Raw genomic sequence first — 15463 nt, 5'->3', positions numbered from 1 at the left:
TGTTCCCTGCATTTTTATGTGTTTATTATGTTAATTGGCAAACAGTTTGGTCTGCCTGTCTATTTTAACAATCTCAAGTAATTTGATGCTATGACTGATCTGTGAATTTTAAGTCTCTATAGTTTCATAATTTGGGAAATCTATACATGTTAAGTGGAATTATGTGAACTATCGATTGGGGCCTATTATGATGACAATTTTTTTTTCAATAGTTATGCTGTGCAACCGAATGTACGATGCGCATGTTGCATACGGTTCAAAACGACGTCGTTTTGATTAAAAACGCGCGTCCCACTTTAAAAAAAAAAATCAGGTTCGACTCTCAGCAATAGCATTATTGTGGATATATAATTATGAAATTGTGGATATATAGTTATGAAATTGTGGTTATATAGTTATGAATTTATGGATATTTAGTTCATTCATTGTGGATATTTAATTCAATCATATATTGTGGATATTTAGTTCATTCATTGTGAATTTTTACTTCATTCATTCATTCATTGTGGATTTTTACTTCATTCATTCATTCATTATGGATTTTTACTTCATTCATTCACTGTGGATATATAGTTATGAAATTGTGGATATATAGTTATGAAATTGTGGTTATATAGTTATGAATTTATGGATATTTAGTTCATTCATTGTGGATATTTAGTTCAATCATATATTGTGGATATTTAGTTCATTCATTGTGGATTTTTACTTCATTCATTCATTCATTGTGGATTTTTACTTCATTCATTCATTCATTGTGGATTTTTACTTCATTCATTCACTGTGGATATATAGTTATGAAATTGTGGATATATAGTTATGAAATTGTGGTTATATAGTTATGAATTTCTGGATATATAAAAATGCTATTGCCAGGAATCGAACCTGATTTCTTCTTTAAGTGGGACACGCGTTTTTTTAACTAAAACGGCGTCGTTTTGCAACCGTATGTACCTTGCAAGATGCATTCGGTTGCACAGCATAATTTGCGTTTTTTTTTTTTGAGTGACGAGGAAATCTTCAATCACTGTTTGATGGTGTGAACGGGATAAATTTAGCCTTGCTATTCTGTGAACCTATTTAGATTATTTATAGTTGATCGACTCAAACTAAAAATATTAATAAGTTATTCCTATTGAGAGTCGAACTTGTAAGTTTGTTGTTATAAGTCAACAATTTAATCAATTTATTAAAATTGTCTTCTTTTTTTTTTTTTTTTTTTTTCTTTGGAGTTACAACATCTAGTATCTAGACTTCTAAACTTGTAATTGCATTATATCGAGCACATAGGCTTTAAAAAAAAATTTATCGAGCACATAGTCCTGGATACATGCTTTAATTTATTAAAAAATGTAATTCTTAAAAAAATAAAAATAAAAACAATTGGGCATCTGCTAGTACTATTCCAGCGTAAAAGAAAGAGTATGTAGTTATACTATGGAACCATTCTACTAATATTTTTCACATCCAGTTTTAAGTTTTACCCACCTTTCACTATTATCACCATCTTCACTATTGTCATCATCGTCACTATCGTCATCGTCACCGCTATCATCGTCATCATCACGATCATCGCTATCATTGTCGTTGTCGTGACCGCTATCATCGACATAGTCATCACCACTATCATCGTCACTGCTTTCATCATCGTCGTCGCTATCGTCACTGCTATCATCGTCGTCGTCGCTATCGTCATTGCTATCATCATCGTCGTCGCTATCGTTACTGCTATCATCATCGTCGTCATCATCATCATCAATGAATTCATAATCATCATCAATGAAATCATCATCATCATCAATGGATTCATTGTAGATCCATTCAAGAAAGAGGTTGAACAAAGAGTAAAGGATAATCAGGATAAGCTGAGAAGCTGTAATGAAACCCATAAACCTGAATATGATTCTATAGTTGCCATTTTTGAAATAATATACATAACATAAAGTTGATGCTTGTAGAAGAAGACAATACAACCAAACCAATATAGCAACCTTGGTAAACATGATTAATAATATCTAAATAGCTTGTAGAATGATAGAATGATAGAATGACGAAAGAAGATTATAGAATGATGAAGAAAATTATAGAATGATAAAGGGTTTATATAGTATTAGCTAGTTATTATGTTTAACGATTTTAGTATAATTGGGAAACCATTAGTTAATCTTAAACCAGTTAGGATTTTAGTATTTTAGTATGATAGGCCAATTTTAATCCAATTAGGATTTTAATATGATGGGTATAACATTTCTATAATTTATCTCGTTAATATATATAAATTATATTTTATAAATTAAATTAAATATCAAAGTTATAATACAAAATAATACTATATATTTATTTACCAAGTATTTTATTAATACCATGAAAAAATTAAAAAAATCTACAATCTACAATTCTAATAAGAGCCAATATTGTTAGGCCCTTAACTGGAAAAAAATGTCGGTATAATTATTGTTTCTTAAAATGAATGGGTCATAGTATTTTGATTTTAGTATTTTTAATGATTTTCCTTATTTACCCTTTATTATATTATTTTTCTTTCCTTAAATAACCTTAAATTCCGTTAGTATAAACTTTGTTAATAGAATATTCCGTTAACTATTTATTATTCTTAACTTACTCATTAATTTCTATAAGAAAGGTCTTAGGTTCAAACCTCATTCCAATTAGAGTTAGCATAATTGTTAAACATATACTACGAATATGTTAAAATGTATTAAAAAATAAAATATAAAATTTAACATAAACTTTGGTCAAATAATTAGCCTGACTAAATACATAGCATTCAATGATTATAAATCATGAACTTTGATAATCATTTGATTTTCTTTCATTAAAAAAAAAACAATAAATTTAAGTTCATTTTTTTTTCGTTTAATTAATCTTCTTTTGACTATTGAAAACAAAACTTAATATTTCAATTATGCTTTTATCAATGCATGAAAACTTCTAAAGAAATTTGTAAGTTAATTTTTACTATATTATTATAATAATATCTATTGTAACCTTATATTTTGAATTATTTATTATCATAATCTATTGACAGCAATTGTCATGGACAAACTCTCAAAACAATTTGTCTCAACAACGAATGAATTTTTTTTTTTATTTTTAAAATTCAATGATTTCATTATTGTGGACGAAAAGTATGTACGCCACTTTATTCAATCGTTATGCTGTGGAACTGTGTCCACCTTGCAATGTGGACACAGTTCTGTGTTCAAAATTACTGAACTATATGTTCATAATATAAAGATATATATTCATAATTTTTTAACTTCATATTCATAATTATTGAACTCTATATTCACAATTACAGAACTCTATGTTCATAATTATAAAGCTATATATTCATAATTTTTTAACTTCACATTCACAATTATTGAATCTCTATATTCATAATTATGTTTACAACTCTATGTTCATAATTATAGAACTATATGTTCATAATTTTTGAACTATATATTCATAATTATGAACAATTTTGGAACCGTGTCCACCTTTATCCACCTTGCAAGGTGAACACGGTTCCACATCATTTTCTCACTTTATTGCTCTTATTACTTAAATTAAAAAATAAATTAGTAGCTACAACAAAAAAATAATATATATGCATTTAATTAAGGGTGTTGCTATTTGCACCACCCTTTGACTAAAATGGAGTATAAAGTACATTGAAAATATAAAAAGGTGATAATTTATAATAAATACATAGGTGGTGCAAATAGCCTAATGGGGAGTCAAAATGCTATTTGCACCACCTTAGTAAAACTGCATTTATTAGATTTAAGTAATAATTAATTAATTCAAAATTTAATTCATTAAAACAAAAAAAAAAAAAAAAAAAAAAAACCATCGCCTTCTCCGGTGAGAAGGCCATGGACATGCCTTCTCACCGGAGAAGGTGACCCATGTAGCCTTCTCCGGCGGGAAGGCAGCCAACCCACTTACAGGACTGGTCCTATCATTTTATAGGCCCGGGGCAAAGTAAAAACAATGGCCCTTAATATATAAAGTTAATATATATATATATATATATATATATATATATATATATATATATATATATATATATATATAATTTAAAAGATTGTGTTAATTGCGGATTGTGCGGTCCTTGTCTCTAGCTTTCACAAAGCAAGTTCCTATCGTTCGTACCTCGGTGTTATTTTAGATTCATGTTTGTGTTTATTTCGTTTCTTTCATTCATGTTCCATTAATTTTGTACGCAGGGATGCTAATACGGTAGCTCATGCCTTAGCAAAGCATGTTAGTGCGGTTGATACTCGTAATGTCTGGAGGGATTTTCTACCTCCCTTTGTTTCTTCTACTGATTAATGCAATCCGGTTTCCTTGGCTTTCAAAAAATATAAGCATAATGAAGTATGGAAAAAAGTTTATTGTGTTCAAATTTATTGGTAAAGTTTTATATTTAATATAGTTTGTAGATATATTCATTTAAACGTCAATTATAATTAATTTGATTCCACATATATAAAGAGGAGAAATTAGATAAAAAATAAATAAAGTTTTTACATAAACAATACATAAATAATCTTTTTCAAATGAATAAGTTGTTTGTGGAAATTTTTGACAAATATCGCCTGTTATTTTATTTTTACAAATTTTATTTAAATATATTAGTTATATAATTAAAGTAGTTATTTCAAATTCAAGCTTCTTTAAAAAAAATCAAATTCAAATAATAATACAAAACTTTAAAATCAACATAATAATAACATAATTAAACTTTTAAAATAATAATTCGTGCATCGCACGAGACAATTATTAGTTTAAATTAAAATAAATGAATAATTAAAAAAAAATATATAAAAATAATATATTATTATTATTATTGTTAGTATTATTATTATTATTATTATTATTATTATTATTTATCTATTCACCTCGAAATTTGTTTTAGCCAAAAATTATTATTTTATTATTTATCTATATAAGTAAGACGAACATAATTTATTTTTCCATTCTAGGTTTGAAATTTTAATAAATTCTCAAAGTCCAGTCACATAGGGGGCAGTTTGGTCATTAGGTCGAAAACGGAATTTCGCTCTCAAAAACCCTCACCGTCGAGGTTGGCAAATTATTTACGACGATTCGTCTTCACAGTGCTACGCCGGCCGGTCCTCGCTGCAGACGGAGCTATATAGAGAGAGAAGAAAGTGGAAAGTCAGTTAGTAGAGTTCGTTGTATGCCTACAGAGATCAGAATGGCTAAGCGCGAGCTATCCAGTACTTTGAAAAACTTAAAGGTAAAAAGGAAAATTAATTTGGACAGAAAATACTTGAATTTTGTATTTTTTTTTTGTTTGTTTTTCAAATCCATGCAAAATACTGATTTAGTTGAAAGCTATGAGCTGGGTTTTGCTTACATAAATCTGGGAATTTATTACTATTCGGGTTGTTTTTCTAATCGTCATTTTCTTTAGCCTTACTTTCGGCAATGCGCGGTAATTTTTAGATTCTTCTGTCTTCAAGATAGTACTATTGATGAACTGTGAGCTAATTTGAAAAAGTTGGGCCGTTATTTGTTGCAGTTTATGCAAAGGGCAGCACAAAAGGAGGAGAAAGTTAAGAAGGAAGAAGACAACTTGCCTGATAGTAAATTCCCTGTTTCCAGTGCCCCCAAACGATGGTAATTCTTTCTTCTCCCTTTCATTGTTGCCATTATATGTGGACCTGTTTTGGTTCTTATGGTAAATATAATGTGGAATTACCATAATGTGTCAGTTTATCTAGCTAGCCTTCCCCTGAGTTCTACTATTTGCATTGAATTCCAATTCATTTTTAGGTCTTTAATCAATAATCAGTGTTGGATTAGGGAATGGGGGGTTTTTGGTGCAGGTAAGGGGTTTCGGAGATTGGTTAAATGCGGAGTGTCAAATTGCCCATTTTGGGGACCTAATTGATGATTGTGTAAGCTTAATTTCTTATATGGAGGTGTTGTTTAACCTGAGCAATAGCAGGTTAGAGTTAATGACTGTGTGCTGCACTATGCCAGCAGCTCTCGTTTGGTCCTTAATTAGCTAAAATGGCATGACTATTTGTGGAAGTTGAATATTGGCTTATCTCTCAAGTAGATGAGAACTTTTATAGTCTCAACATTTAGAATTTGGTTTGGTATATGAATCCTTACTTTTGGGTGTGTCTGAGATCGTAGTATCTTCCTGGGGTACAGATAGTGTGATTCCATTACTTTGCACCTTTCTAAGCTTTTCCTTATGTTTGGGTTGGAGGTTTTGGTCTTTCTGACTTTTTCTTTCTGGTGGGGAACTTTTGTAATATGGATTGCATGTTCACAGATCCATCCTTTTTGGTTTGTGTTCCTTTTATGAATTGAAATGGTGTTTGTTCTTCTTCTCTGTAATACAAAGTTGAACTACAACAGCAACTGCTTATATAGGCTTTTGGTTTGCACTATAATTTGTCAATGCCGTGACTATGCAACCGAGATCAGCGTTTAATTTTTATATTTATAATCTTTTGGCTCTAAGTGTGACAACCATGATTATATACTGATTGCTGATTTTGCTTTCCTATGAAGTAAAGGTTTGCAAAATTTATTTTTATCTCGAAAAGTGTTGTATCCGCCTCTTTCATGGCTTCATGGTTTGAATGTCTGTATGTGTAGATTCCGTTTATAAGGAAAGCACAAAAAATGCACCGATAGGATAAATTCTTTCGATTTCCTTTTTTGTAATTAGCTGACATTTGATTCTAATGACTTTTCAATTGCAGTGTTGTAATTATGGAAGGAGATCCTCATCCTGGGGCAAGAAAGGGCCGGATGTCATTTCAAAATTTTAACCCTTCTATTGATGTGAGTATAAGGTTTAAATGACTTGAAAATTAACCTTTCTATTCATGCACTCCGCACTCGCCTGGCTTTTTGTCTGATTACATGCAATACCTGTGTTGTAGAAACTAAATGAAGATGTGCCAAACCAATCTGAAGCCTCTGCAACATCTTCGGGCAGAACAAGTGAAATGAATTCTAATAGGTAATGATTTGGTGATTATTTCATGTTTATTACATAATCATTTGTCGTAAATAAACTCAGAAAAGCATCTACATAATCCGAATCCTATTTTTGACATAAGGTTTAAATATGTCATAATGCCATATGATTAAGTTATTACTATTATGGCCATGTGTCTTGTTAATCTGTCATAATTTTTACATAAATTGGGCACTGAACTAAAAATTTTGAAGTTCATACTTGATCTATTCCTGAGGCGTGTTGTACATTTCTTTGATCAAGCTTTATTATATGATTTCGAAATCACTTATAGCTTTCTTATCCCTAGGCTGCATTCATTTCATAAAAGATTCAAACTTATTTAGCTCTTATTCTACATTTCTACCAACTACTGATTCCAACAGAGAAAACGGGTTCAGTCAAGATGGGCCAGAGAACTCAAAGCAGGATGACTCAAGCACAGACGCAAAGGGAGATAACAAGAGGAAGCAAGATGATGTAGAGCCTGATGTCCATTTCCCAAATAAATCGCATAAAAATGTGCATGGGCATGAAGGGCCCTCTCGAAGAAGCAATGAGAAGTTTCAGAAGAAACCCAAGCATGAAAAGCTGGATTGGAGTGTTCTTAGACCACCAAAGCATCAAAACAAAAAACACTAGGCAAAGGTGATTCTTTTTGGCCCTTTTGATAATTTTCTCGACATGCTTCTCTAGTCTGTTGTAGTACTATAAGCTTTTGTAGTATGGCTGTTAGCACTCCTAAATTGGTTTTCTTTTCTTCACTTCTTTCACCTTGTTGAGTTTATTGTTCTGTTGACCACATCATCTAACCATCATCACTGATGGTATATTGTATGTCTCAATTTACATCAAGAATGGTTTTCATTATAATATTTCTTGAAGTTTTATCACATGATCTTGTAGTGAATAGTGATACTATGATGGCTTTCTGAATTCTGATTTACCTTGTACTAAAGTTGATTCTATTCCATTGAACACAAGAATAATGTGAACTACTACATAGGATTATAACATAAAAATGGAATTCTTAGACTGCTCCTAGTAAGTAGTAAGCAACCAAAAATGAGGAATAAAAGAATACAACTTAGTGCAGGCTACTAATGTAACTGCAAGATCCTCGAGTAGGAGGATACTAATGCATCTGTAAGATTGGAGGATCAATTGTGCTCGGAGTCAAACTCTACGGGCATGATTCCAATCCGAATCTTAATCTCTAACAATATTGATTTCGGGAATCGTACTAGTTAATAGGTTTCCAACATGAGACTGCATGAAGAACCCTCCCTTTCCATCCTTGCAACAACCATTTCCCATCTTCATCAATGGAGAAATCCTTGTGGTATTCCGATTTCACTTTGTCCTTTACGCAGTTGGTAATCTCTTGATCAAGCGGCAGCTGCCGGAATCCGGCTCTCAGGCTTCTAACTTGCCATTGCTTGTACGTTTCTGGCCGCTCCACTCTCTCCGATCCTTCACAAGCTATGACGTTCAACGCATCTCTTCCATACAGCATTTCCTCGAACAGCTGCCGGTCCTTGTCCTCACGCGGCACTGTCGCCTCAAAGATGTCGAACAGGGAGGAGAAGTGGAAGAGCGCCTCCCGGAATCGCGTGACGAAGAACGGCGTGTTGTATGTGCCGTTCACGACTCCATGGATAAACACATCGGGATTGATCTTCCTGATCAGATCCAGTACAATGTCTCTCGGACTATCCGGCACTACCGTCTCGTCCGGCACGTTTCCCAGCCGGTCCAGGCAGTTCACCACCAGCACGTCGTCCCTGTCGATTTCTAGGTCTTCCAGTTTTATCGTGTCCCATTTCTGTGCTATCGCTTTGAACTCAAACGGGACCTTGAATCTCTTACAGTAATTGTCCAGGCGACGGCCGGTGGCCTTCACTCTATCCGCCGGACGGAACCCCGGCTGGGGAAAATCTATTCCGGTAATCCGAAGCCTCGGAGGCCCGCCCGGCCTCGTCGAGAGACCTTGAATAAGGCAGGGCCATTGAAATCCATACAGAATTCCGAAATCAATTATGTGTAGCCTCGGTGCTCCGGCTGCAACCTTCCTGATATATCTGTTGGCGAACATGTTCGACACCTTCTTGAAAGGGCTCGCCGTGATATACATCTGATAAGCTTTCAAGATATCCGCAGCTGAGATATTGCTGGGAGAGTTAGATATATACAATGCCGTCCCTGTTCCATTCAATCGCGCTTCGAGCGCATTGGCGAGATAAAACGCCATTCGTTCATGGCCATTTCCTTGAGGGGAAGAGTGGTCTCTTATCTTCTTCAGAAGCTGAGTCACCGTCCTGGTATCATAGCTTGCCATGGCCTGTGCACATTGAGTCAGTAAGCCGCTGAGGTCCACGAACTCCTTCTGGCTTTCTTTCTTCTTGCCGCGGCGGTTTCTCCCCCCTCCCTTGGATTGCCCCCTCTGCTGTAACTCAGTCTTGCTGTTTTTCTTCTTGGAACACAGCAAAACATCATCGTACATCTCTAATGGCTCCGGTTCATCGGCCGGGGCGTAACTCGCCAGGTGTTTGTTGCTTCTCTGCGTTTCTGCAGAACCATTGTCGGAGGAGGAGTAGTAGTAATGGTTTCTTTTCCCCTTGGACGGCGAATTTTCCCCCTCGCTCAGATTGAGAATATTACTGTCATTTGGAAGGCCTATTGCTGCTCCTGTGCTTGCATAGTGACTGAACAAAGAGTCGGGGAAGCCATTGGAGGAGCTCTGAAACTGAGGGCTTAAATCTGAATCGCCATTGTTGAGATCAGATGAACAGGTGCTGGGACTACTCCCCGCGAAACTGGGGGTGATGGATACATGCGAGTTTTCGCCCGAGGAGCCGTTAAGCACGTCGGAGAAGTATTTCTCGGTGGCGTGGAGAGCCATGCAGTCGCGAAACATGCAAGGCTGATTCTCCAGGTCCTCCTCCTCCATTAACATCTGGTTAATGTACTTGAGAATCGCATCGGAGTAGTCCCCTTCCGGCCCTTCCTCCCCTTCGCCTGCAGATCTCTCAACAAGGTTGAATCTCTGCTTCCCCTGATTCACTGGTTTTGAGTGGTGGTTGTAGACGAAATCATTTTGCGTGGTAAACAATTCTTGAACCAGAGCCTCCATCACAAGAAACCCCAAAGGAAAAAAAATCAAGAAATAAATGGAAGAGTGGAAGAACAGAGGGTCTGAAACAGTGGCGAAATGAGAGTGATTTGAAGAGAGGGTTATGGTTTCTGGAAAGGTTATGAAGTTTGGGTCTTTAATATAAGGATAAGAAAAAGGTTTGTGGCCCCCGACATGTTTACTTTGTTTAACACCACGCATGTTCCAGGAAGCAGAGCAGCCGCCAGCAGATTCCCGTGTGGCACCGGCTACCGCCGTTGCCCGTCTACCGTCACAGCGGACTAGTCAAAACCGTTCAAATCTGTTATTAGCCTTTTCACCTTTTTTTCTTACTCAGAAAGATAATTATGAACTTGTCAAGAAATTAGTCTAGATACATCTTATATATATTTTTTGAAACTAAAAGTTAATCTAGTTATATCTTGGATGTTAGTAAAGTGTTGGCTGCTAAAAACTACAGTAATTTGGATGCATCTTGGACCCGGAAAGTGGTAGCCAAAGTATGTGAAACATAATTTTTGGATCAAAGTACTTACGAAGGTTCTTGTATTATAGTGTTTTGTTCAATTTAGTCCTTATATCTCTATTTTGTTCAATTTAGTGTATGTACTTTCAAAAGTGCTGCAATTAAGGATAATAATTAACGGTGTTAATATTACCATTAATTTAGGGTTACGTTGACAATATTTATATTTCTACTCATATATTACTTTATGAATATTTAAAATTAATTATTTTTACCACTAATATATTAAATTAGTATGTCCAAAATAAATAATTACAATCATGTTTCTAATAAGATTCAGACAATTGTCCTTAGTTTTATTACTTTTTAAAGTATAGGGACTAAGTTGAATAGAATAAAGGTACAAGGAATAAATTGAACAAAACAGTATAGTACAGGGACTTCATAGGTACTTTGACATAATTTTTGTATATAACGATTACGAGTTCAATTCTTACACATATTTCTTGATCAAACCTGTTGCATAGTTTTTTTTTTTTTTTTTTTTTTTAATATTATTTACTTCTTTAAGTTATTGGGTTAATACAAAGTGAATTTTAAAGTCAAATTGTATAGTAAAACAAATAGTGTAAGTTTGACTTGATGTTTAAATAAAACTAGGAATCTTGTCTAAGTAATCAACATTTTTTACTCATTCTTCTTTCTTGTGCATGTGAAAAAACTTGGGCAAGAAGAATCAAGAAACATGATAACATATCACTTCATCCATAATTCATTACACTTAAAATACTCCGTAATACTCACCCTTTCAATTCAAAGTTCAAACATCACTATTTTTAAGCTCACCTTTTGACTTTTGTACCTTAAAACTTTTTTTTATTATTTTATAAAATGATTATACAATGTGGACCATTTCATTTTGGCCAAATAACACCCCAAAAAGAAAAAGATAAATGAGAAATAAATCACAATTTTATTCTTTTCGCCTATAAAAATTACTCTATTTTTTCATGTGATTTGTCATGTTCATTATTCATAAGTCATTTTTTTTGTTTATTTTAATATTTTAATTATTTTTAAAATTTTAAATTTATATATATATATTGTGTTTAATAATAATATTTTAACGTAATTTTTTTAAATATATAGCAAGTCATACCTATGGAAGGGTATAACCAATTAACCACCAATCAACACAAAATTCCAAATTAAAACAGTATTTTCAAATTAAATATATTTCATTCAAATCACATGTTGATAAGATCAAGATCGATAATATGACTTGTATTCTATTTTTCTCCTAAACATCATTCTAGAATTGCATCCCCATTGGCCATTTCCTTTGAACCATATAATATTATAATTTGATGCTTCAGTACTTGACACCAATAATTGCAATGCATTGTTGTGCTTAAATAAACTGTATCACGTCGTTGTCTTGACCAAAGCCACCAGGACCGAGCAACCGGAGGCTCCGGTGAACATAGTCGCAAATCGCAATCACATATGGCGTGGCGCTCAAGATCCTGGCTACCTTTGACTGGTCACCCCCAGCGGGTCCCACAGGTCTATGGGGGTTGGATTTTTTACTCTATTAATTAATTAATGTATTATCCCATCTAATCTCATCTAATTTTTATTGCTCCAAATCTGATTACTCAATACAAGCGTCATCCCTTACGTAAGCATTTCTACCACGTAGATAGCATTTATGTAGCAAGGATTCCCAGTATGCTTAATGCTAGAGTTTGGCCCTTGTGTTTTATAAACATTAATTATATCACCCTTCTAATTAGCCTGTCTTAAGTTCATTCCAAAGGGTTGAATTCTCAACCCCAAAAGTTCCAGACCTTGACTCGATAGAGTAATTAGAAAAATACTGAGCTACTTATGTGGCTTAACCTGTTTTAAGTTTTTAGCATTATGCAGATATTGAGAGTGAATGGGTACAATATCATTTTTTTTGTAATGATCGAAAGTTCTGACACGTAATATGTGATAACAAGTCATTAGACACTAATTTTAAAAGATAAGCAAGAACCTAACCAACAACCAATAAGTCATAGGCAATAATCATTAAATAAGAAAAAATCAAACACATATTAACAACGTATAAATACAAAAGAAAGGAACTACAATATACACACAAATACACAAATTAAACATCTAGATAGATAATACAACTCTAACTCAGCTATTCACACAGGAAGGTACGGTCTGTAGACAGACCTTTTAGTGCAAACGTGCGGTCATGTAACATTAAATATGCAAGAATGCACCACTAAGTGTTTAGAAATGCATCATGGTGTGGTGTATTTGTGCATATCACCGCAATACATTTTTGAACACATAGTGGTGCATTCATGCATATCTGATATGCATACCTGATAGTGCATGACCGCACGTTTCAAAGTGTGGTGCATTTGCCCACTTCATTCTATTACATTTTTAAACACATTGTAATGCCATTTATACATATTTACATGACCGCACGTTCACACGGGACAACTAGTGCGAATTGAAAGGCACATGGTATAGAAGTGTAGAAGCTCACATGTATTTTAATAAGAGTATTATTATTCTACAAAAATAATTTCCTCTTTCAGATTCTGTTCAGTGTTCTTCCATTATTTCATAAAATTTTGACAAGGAAAGTGAAAAGATTTGGTTTGCAGTTTCCAGTTTGCAGACAGAAATGGATGGGAAGATTATAATGATCAGTTATGAAGAGGCTGCCACAAACTCATAGCATAAATCACCCTTCCTTTCCAGCTCTGCAACATCCACTCCCCATCTTCTTCCACCGAGAAATCTCTATGGTATCCCATTCTAGTCTTCTCCTTCACTTCCTTGATGATCTCTCGGTGCAATGGCAGCGCCCGGAATCCGGCTCTCTGGGTCCTCATCTGCCATTGCTTGTACGTCTCCGGCCGCTCCACTCTCTCTCTCCCTTCGCACGCGATCACGTTCAGAACGTCTCGCCCCAGCAGCTCCTGCTCCGCCAGCAGCCGCCCTTCGTCCTCTCGCGGCATGGTGGCTTCGAACATGTCGAACAGGGCCGAGAAGTGGAAGTAGGCTTCCCGGAATCGCGTTGTGAAGAACGGGGCGTTGTACATCCCGTTGACGATCCCGTGGACGAAGAATTGGGGGTTTATTTTCTTGATTAGCTTGAGAACGTCGTCTCTGGGGCTGTTGTTCTCCATTAATGTCTCGTCCGGGACGTTTTTCATCCGGTATAAGCAGTTCGCGACTAGGATTTCGTCTTCCTGGATATTCAGATCTTCCGGGGTGATTTCTTCCCATTTCTTGGCTATGGCGGTGTACTGGAAGGGGACGTTGAATCTCCTGGCGAAATTCTCCAGGCGCCGCCCTGTTTCCTCTATTCTCTCCGCCGGGCGGAACCCCGGCTGGGGAAAGTCGATTCCGGTTATACGGAGCTGCGGCGGCCCGCCGGGGCGGAGGGAGATGCCGTGGATGATGCACGGCCATTGGAAGCCGTAGAGAATCCCGAAGTCGATGATGTGAATCTTCTCGGATTCTCTGGTTAGTTTCGCGATTGATTTGTTAGCGTATATGTTGGACATCCGCTTGAAAGGGCAGGCGGTTATGTATGTCTGATAAGCTTTGAGGTACTCGGCGGCCGACATTCTCCTCCGGGTTATGCTGGCGTACAATGATGTTCCGGTGCCGGCGGCGCGTGCCTCCACGGCGTTCGCGAAGCAATGGGCGAGTCGTTCGGCGGCGTCGCCGAACTGGGAGGAGTGTTGCCGGATAGCGGCGAGGCGGTGGTCGAAGTTCTTCTTGTCGTGGGCGGCCTCGGCTTGGGCGCAGCGGGCGAGGAGGTCGGTGAGGTCGACGATCTGCTTGGGCTTGGCGCCTTTCTTGCTCCCGCGCGGCCGCCCGCGCTTCGGGCCCTGCAAGTATTTCTTGTCTCGCGCTTCAGTTTCCGATGATTCGTCGGAGAGATAGGGGATTGAGTCGTCGTAGAATAAAGGATTCATGGAAGGACACAGCAGCGCCTTATCGTACTTCTCCGTTTTCTCCGGCTCTTGGTCGGAATTCCCAGCCGCCATCTGCTTGCTCCTCTGCCGCCCTTCTCCGCCGTCTTCCCGGTTGCGATTCCTCCTTCCATTGCTCCCTCCAGAACAGCCATTCCCGATTGGCTCCCCGGAGAATTGATTCCCAAACATGGATCCAGAGGAATTATTCATGGGAATCATAGGAATTTGTACTTGCTCAGGAAAAGGATTATATCCTGGCTGCAATTCCTGCAAACCAGTCTGAAATGTTTGGTTTCCGGGAAGGGGAAATTGTGCCGGGAAAGGCTGATTATCTGGGATTGAGAATTGGACATTTCTGTTTCCAGAATCAGAGAAGTTTCTATGATTTATAGGAGGGGGAGGGGGAGGGGGAGGGGGAGGGGGAGGATTCTCAGTTAGGGCATCATAGAATGATTTCTCGGCGGCCTGGAGAGCCATGCAATCTTGGAACATATAAGGTATATATTCCAGATCATCTTCCTCCATAAGCATCTGCTGTATGTACTTAAACACTCCATCAAAGTAGTCTCCTTCCACCATTGTTTCCCCCTCAGATGGAGCTTGGCTATCATGGACAGACTTCATGCCTGAAAACCCAAGAACATCGCTGCAGCCTTCGTTTAGACTACCCGAAGATGGAACAGAGCAGTGGTGGTTAAACTCAGGTTCATCCCTGGAATTATGATGAGCTCGGAAAAGGGTACCCATGGTTAGATCTGAAAATGAAAAAAAGAAGGAACTTTATCAATTTTGGAAATTGTAATACAGAAAATAGTTTCTGACTTTCTGGGCTTCAATTCTTGGAA

The 15463-nt window shown here is 36.4% G+C and overlaps 3 protein-coding genes across 3 annotated transcripts in view; 1 reads left to right on the top strand and 2 right to left on the bottom strand.

Moving 5' to 3' along the window:
- The first annotated feature begins 5038 nt into the window (after positions 1–5038).
- On the top strand, positions 5039–7911 carry LOC109192955. The gene is made up of 5 exons (XM_019343675.1): positions 5039–5272; positions 5558–5655; positions 6759–6840; positions 6942–7021; positions 7405–7911. The coding sequence occupies exons 1-5, from the start codon at positions 5213–5215 to the stop codon at positions 7658–7660; spliced, it is 576 nt and encodes a 191-aa protein (XP_019199220.1). The 5' UTR covers positions 5039–5212; the 3' UTR covers positions 7661–7911.
- Positions 7912–8023: 112 nt separating this feature from the next.
- On the bottom strand, positions 8024–10258 carry LOC109192952 (scarecrow-like protein 30). The gene has a single exon (XM_019343672.1). It carries the CDS (start codon positions 10149–10151, stop codon positions 8262–8264), a length of 1890 nt encoding a protein of 629 aa, XP_019199217.1. The 5' UTR covers positions 10152–10258; the 3' UTR covers positions 8024–8261.
- Positions 10259–13154: 2896 nt separating this feature from the next.
- Positions 13155–15463, bottom strand: part of LOC109192747 (scarecrow-like protein 11) — a 2382-nt gene continuing 73 nt past the window's right edge. Inside the window, exons 1-2 of the mRNA XM_019343451.1 lie at positions 15023–15463; positions 13155–14986 (exon numbers count right to left, since the gene is read on the bottom strand). The exon at positions 15023–15463 is cut by the window's right edge and continues 73 nt beyond it. Coding sequence (XP_019198996.1) covers positions 13335–14986; positions 15023–15365 — 1995 coding nt within the window. The 5' untranslated portion in view covers positions 15366–15463 and the 3' untranslated portion in view covers positions 13155–13334. The remainder of the gene's footprint in view (positions 14987–15022) is intronic.

The sequence above is a fragment of the Ipomoea nil genome, unplaced genomic scaffold (assembly GCF_001879475.1).
Source record: "Ipomoea nil cultivar Tokyo-kokei standard unplaced genomic scaffold, Asagao_1.1 scaffold1834, whole genome shotgun sequence".
NCBI classification, from domain to species: domain Eukaryota; kingdom Viridiplantae; phylum Streptophyta; class Magnoliopsida; order Solanales; family Convolvulaceae; genus Ipomoea; species Ipomoea nil.
The sequence above is the reverse complement of the archived record's forward strand: the minus strand, read 5'-3'. Positions and strand labels throughout refer to the sequence as shown.